The sequence below is a fragment of the Clinocottus analis genome, unplaced genomic scaffold, assembly GCF_023055335.1.
Source record: "Clinocottus analis isolate CAN_PGR_092001 unplaced genomic scaffold, fCliAna1.0.p SCAF_18, whole genome shotgun sequence".
Taxonomy (NCBI): Eukaryota; Metazoa; Chordata; class Actinopteri; order Perciformes; family Cottidae; genus Clinocottus; species Clinocottus analis.
In genome coordinates, this window is record NW_027175909.1 from 13,869,933 (window position 1) to 13,875,932 (window position 6,000).

Here is a 6,000-nt window from a genome sequence, read left to right on the forward strand (position 1 = left end):
ATGTTATCATTCATAAAAAAATGACTCTACTCAAGACAATGGGCATGAAAATGGTCACCGCTAGCTTACGTAAGCCCACGTCATATTGTGTTTTACAGGAAGAAAAAGATGACAAAATAATTGTTAAAAGGCTTAATTGTTAAATAGCTGCACAGTATGACTGAGGATGTGATCCAAAAGGGTTTAAAAAAACATTAGTTATTATATCCGCCAAGCCCACAATATCTGAGGTTGGTGTGAAGCAAACTGAAAGAGGATCTCCTGACTTGACACTTTCCCTTTCCCTTAGCCTCTTCAAGCTCTGTGCGAGTTTTGCCCTTTTCATACAGAAGACAGGCAAGAAAAGGCAGATCTACTAAATTACGTTGGACCAATTCATATGAGCCCGCTGTCAAAATGTAATCTCCGGTTGTCAGCGTTCGTACACTGATGTCTGCAACTGCAGCTTCACGGAAAAATCCTAGAACAACATTAAGCACCAAATACAGTTGTATTTATGTCTCTCTCTCTCTCTCTCTCTCTCTCTTGCATTGTCCTGTGCCCGATCATCTTTCTGTCTCTTTTTTTTTTATCTTTCTCTTCGGAGAGTCACCTAAATGACCTTCCAATGTTAATATCAATAAATGAAGTTGCCCTGTCTGACAGAGATGCCTGTTCTCCAGAGCTGGACTCAGGTCAGCCGACGTGTGTCGACAAACACTCTAAACGAGGGTATCGGTCTGCGCCGCCCGTCCACCACACATACATCAGCACTCGTCTCCGGCGGACACTTCGGGAAGCATTAGCAGGATGAAGCTCTGATGATGGCTAATGCTCTGCAGCCCTGCTTAAGTTACCAGAGTCAATGGCCGGCCTTAATGGCACAGAGACATTTAGAAAGCAGGTATTGGTAATGTGATCCCTCTGGCTCACTGCTCAAACTTGTCCATCCTTTAGCTTTAAGGGCCACCCAGGATCGACATCAAGGCTCATCTAGTTTTAGGCTTATATTGGCTACAGGGTGTAATTTAGCTGTAATCTATAACATGAAAACAGATACCCTATGCACGAGAATAGATGATGATCGAGGACATAGGCCCATCTGGACATATGTTTACAATTGGCTAACTCAGTGTTTTGCGTTTTTGTATCCATGCAATAAATGGAAGTCAGTACATGGACGTCATCTTGGTAAAGACGAGGGTTCACTGTCCTTATCTGTGTCTTTGGGTTACATTTCATAGGACAGCTCTACGTCACAGTGACTGCTGACAGGGGTCTGCAGACCTCGCTGCTATAAGGAAGTCAACACAATAGAAGTACCGAGTCAGGAATTTTAAAGATTTTCCCAAACAGTCTTTACAAGGTGACAAAATGAAGAGTTTAGGTAAATGCTGCTTTGTAAACAAATACAAAAGAAGACGTGGAATAATCAATGCAGCCAGCCCTGAAATCTGATCAGTGGGAGGGTTAAATAACAAAACAAAGTTGTGAGCCTTACTTTCCCCTCCAGGAGTGTTTGGTGGTGTAGAAACAGGCCATGTCTTTGTTTTCTTTGATCACATTCATCTTTTCACAGGACCTACAGAAGAACAGAGCAACGGTTATTATGACTTGCATCATAAAAGTAAGCCTGTGTACATCATCAACACAGAAAATGGTTATTTTGAATACTGCTTTAAAGAAAATGTTATAACAGAAGTGAAGGATAACCAAAATCTCTTCCATGTCTCAGTTCTTTCGAAACCAAATAACCTGTTCCTTCACAGGTCATTACTACATCAAGTTTAGGTATCACACATTCCCATATACTGCAGGACACACTTCACGCCGTCGCTCAACATTTTGCAGCTTGAAGGGAGAGACTCCCAGCAGACACTCTCTCGGCTTCAGAAGCGATGCAAAGTAAACGGTGATTATCCAGCGACACAGCCGTCCCATCTCTCCATGACTAACCGATTCCTCATCGCCGTCGTTAGCTCAGCTATCAGCCGTAGCATCATGCAGCTGGTAGCACATGACTTTTAATTTTTTACAAACCGCTCCCTGACATCCACACGCTCTCCTTCGTGTTTGCATTTTTTTCACAGGCTCACTCTGAGGAGAGGCAAACCTCCTCGGGGAGCACTGGGATACAACCTGCTCAGCAAAGCAAAGAGGAGGTAAAGGTCTTTCATTCCAGTCTTATATCACAGCCACCCACAAAACACACAACAGTGCACCAGCTGAGTATGTCAATAAAGTCTGGTGCAAAGCCAGTGGGGCCTATTGATTGCTTTAGATAAACAGGGGTTAGTCTCAGTGTTTTGGCCCAGTGCGATATTTGAAGGAAATCCTTGTAATTTAAATGGCACAATAGATCAAGTAGGATCAACGAGGATCCTTTTTTTGTCACTAAATACAAAGAGTTTCCATTTCCAACTAAAACAAACCACAGAGCATCAGTGGGACTGTTGAGATTGATATTTTGTGAAAGATTGTTTCAACCAAATTAAAGACAAACCAGTGGCCAGAGCAAAAAAGAGCAAACTGGGGCCATAACTGCCTCTCTTATCCTTACTGCAGTAATCAGCTGGCGGCTGTACTGTGACAAGGGGAACCTGTGTCAGCACTCTGGCAGGATCCTGGAAAAATCTGACTCCTGTTTTCCTTCCTCTCCAATTCAGTGTGCGATTGAAGCAAGGGACAGCAAAATAACTCCAAATGATGGAAACCACCATTAACGGAGGGGACAATTGACATAAACACAAGCTACTTTCAGGTGCCACAGCAATGGACGAGGATCTGTAAAAAAAAATTGCCAGTGTCGGGGTCTCAATAGTCGATGCCTGTGCTGGAGAAAACAAAAAGGTGCAAGGAACAGTCAAGAGCCAAGTTTTGCTTTTTTTCAAACACTCATTCATGTCCCTGCATAATGAATGTGATCCAAAGCGGGGGGCTGATGAAATGCACAATAGGAGATGTTAGCAGCAAGCAGTGCACAGCGGGATCTCCACTGCTGCAGAGGGCTGTGCAGTGTTTTTTTATTACATTACTGGGTCGAGAGCGTTGTGATGAGTGTTAAAGAAGACCATGGCAGATTCCAGGACTGGGTCACGTGATTGCCCCTCACACCGCTTCCTACTTGTATGCAGATGAATAGGAAAATATTCATGGGCTGTCCTTAACAGAGTTAAGAAAATAGCCACAAAAAAAACAGTGAAGGCAATGTAAATGGCACCAGGCTCAGAGCAAAGCACACAACATTTACATAATAACTTGCTCCAGACAGGTCTCACAACTTTTCAGAAACTTTCACAAACACAGCTTTTCATGACAATATTGTATCAAACCTCTAAATGGGACCTATCTGAACGTATCTAGGTCACGACTAACTAGATTACAGCCACAGGTTAACTGTAAAAGTTACGATAGTTAACACTTGATACCGTGTTTATGCTCCTTTGCTCTACCTATTTAAAATCTGTTTTTCCACAGCTGCTGGCTAGAGAAAAAAGTTGGATCACCTGATTCCTTTTGTACAGAACAATATAGAGAAAATGAAAAGTTGCTTCAGCATCATCAGGGTGGGTACAAGGGTCAACTGATCATCTGCCATTACCTCACTATATGGCCTTCACCCTTTTATACATCTCGAGTTAAAACCATGTTGAACGTAAAGCTATGACCATAACTGAACTGACAGCACAATAAAAAGCACATGATCACAGACAGGGGCGACAGAGCCACTCTGAATGGATCACACATTAATCAAATACTCTACAGTCAAACATGACGCTGGTTTCTACAATGTGGTTTTCCTCTTGAAAGCTTAGACGTGTTGCAATGTCAATCTATATGGAGCAATCTTTCTGGCCACTTTAAGGTCTGTCACTGACTCTAACTACTTCATCTTAGAAGGCAACATATAGCACACCTGCAGCTTTTCTTTTCTTAAAAACGTGACAAGAAATATATAAATATAGACGTTGCACGAAATGCGCTACAGTAGCTAAAACGGTGCATCTTAAATTCATTTGAGGATGTACGCTGGGTCCCGATCTGTCAAGTGAATCCACGACGAGCGGCATTAACGTCACCTGAAGCTCGAGCGCTTAGCCAAATTCTGCTTCATTGCAGCGGGCCTACACGTTTAACTGAGGCTAAAAACAAGCACGACAGCACGGTTCGTTGTGATGTCGACACTGCTGCAGCTCCTCACTAGAATACCAGACAGCGCAGACACCTGTGTTGTCAGCGTTTGTTTGCCAAAGGCAAATGTCAAAAAAGAGGGGGCTGTGGCAGGCTAATGTTGGGTTAGCCCCAAGCTAGCGGCTAGCTAGCTGGTCGCATTAGCAACGGGTTCCAATCAAGCAAACATAGAGAAGGCAGTGGCAGGTGGTGGCGGTTGCTTTTACCTGTAAACTCGCTAACGGGTGTTAATCGTGGCGGTCCCTCAGCCCCACCCACCCTCCTCTGAGTGCGGCTGGTCCTTCTCAGTTTTCCCACTCTGATGCTGTAGGTGCTCAGTTACGCCGTATTCCCCCCAACAGGGCTCAGGACGCTGCCATATTCCTCGTACCGAGAGTGTGCTACTGCGCATGCGCGAGGCCTGCCTGTCATGCGGCTGTCAGCTGATTGGTTTTGTTGGAACGCGCAATTGTCGAGATGCCGACCCGAAATCGGTTTTTCATCATTTCCCTCAGTGTTTGTATTGATAGAGACAACCGAAACTGACCTCGGAACAGCCGACGCTGACGACTACATAGTAAACTCTTTAATTTCCGTTTGACAGTTTCAAAACTAAATATACATACCAACAATTGTTCGATTTTAACAGTTACTTTATTAGAACGGACTTTTTTGTGTGTAATTTTTGTAAATTTAACTTATGAAATGGAATTGCAATATTTATACATCCCTGCATATTTTGCTTCTTTATATATCGGAAGTTGTAAAAACACTTATAGGGTGATTCAACTTCCATTATTATCATTATTATTATTATTTTCACGACTATTATTATTTCTGTTGTTTTTATTTATTTGTTCTTTTCTACATTATTGTTTGCAGTTTCTATGTATCAGTAGTTTGCAAGGCAAAAGAACAATGCACCTGGGGAAAGAAAGAGTATTGTGCCCTCTAGGGACACTGTCTCAACAATGCAGAAATACCTGCACTATTATAACAGATTACACCAGTTGGGCCTACATGAAGATTGAGACCAGGACAATACCACACATACACACATTTACAGGCACGTACACAATATATATATATATATATATATATATATATATATATATATATATATATATATATATATATATATATAATATATAAAGTGTGTACGTGCATATTTTTCTGTCATAACCTTCCTGTTGTACTACAACAGCTTAGTTAAACACATCTGTCAACTGCTTATGTTTGTGCAAGCCCATCACATTTTATTGTAATGTTTTTTATTGCTTTATTGTTTATTAGACATTACATTTTTATGCTCTCATTCGATTGTTTGCTTTGCATAGTTTTACTCTCTTGCAATAACCCACATTCTTCTACAATCTATTAACTTTGACAGCATCACCAACATAACAAAAACTAAGAATTGTAATATATTAATCAAACCTTGCAGAATCTGGTTAAAGGTGTGTATTTATGTCTAAAATCGTAAGTAACTTACCGCGATTGAAGGTAAAGGGGAAACATCTTGGTCTCTGTGGCTGACTGATGTGAATTTGAGCGGGGCACCACAGAGTGGTCACATTTTGAGGCATCTGATTTGGTGACCAACCATGTGCTGCTTGTTAGTCTAATTTAATTACAGCTAGAGACATGAGGAAAAAAAAACATTTCCTTGCACACTGACAAACTGGATACTGATGTTTTTTTTGGCTTCAGTGAGATATTACAAGTAAGCAATGCAACAACATCTCTGTGAAGTTTGTATTTGGCTCACATGCAGTCATTTTAGTTTAACTGGAGAAGAATCAGCCATGATGAGTCCAAACAGTTAGTCAATGTAATCATGCATTATAAGTG

General features: G+C 41.6%; 1 protein-coding gene across 5 annotated transcripts in view; it reads right to left on the reverse strand.

Annotated features, from left to right (window-relative positions):
- Positions 1-4,553, reverse strand: part of LOC137788631 (dnaJ homolog subfamily C member 13-like) — a 30,717-nt gene extending 26,164 nt beyond the window's left edge. For all 5 annotated transcript variants that reach the window (XM_068581575.1, XM_068581573.1, XM_068581572.1 and 2 more), the window contains exons 1-2: positions 4,377-4,553; positions 1,481-1,561 (exon numbers count right to left, since the gene is read on the reverse strand). In XM_068581575.1, coding sequence (XP_068437676.1) covers positions 1,481-1,548 — 68 coding nt within the window. In that variant the 5' untranslated portion in view covers positions 1,549-1,561; positions 4,377-4,553. The remainder of the gene's footprint in view (positions 1-1,480; positions 1,562-4,376) is intronic.
- Positions 4,554-6,000: the final 1,447 nt, after the last annotated feature.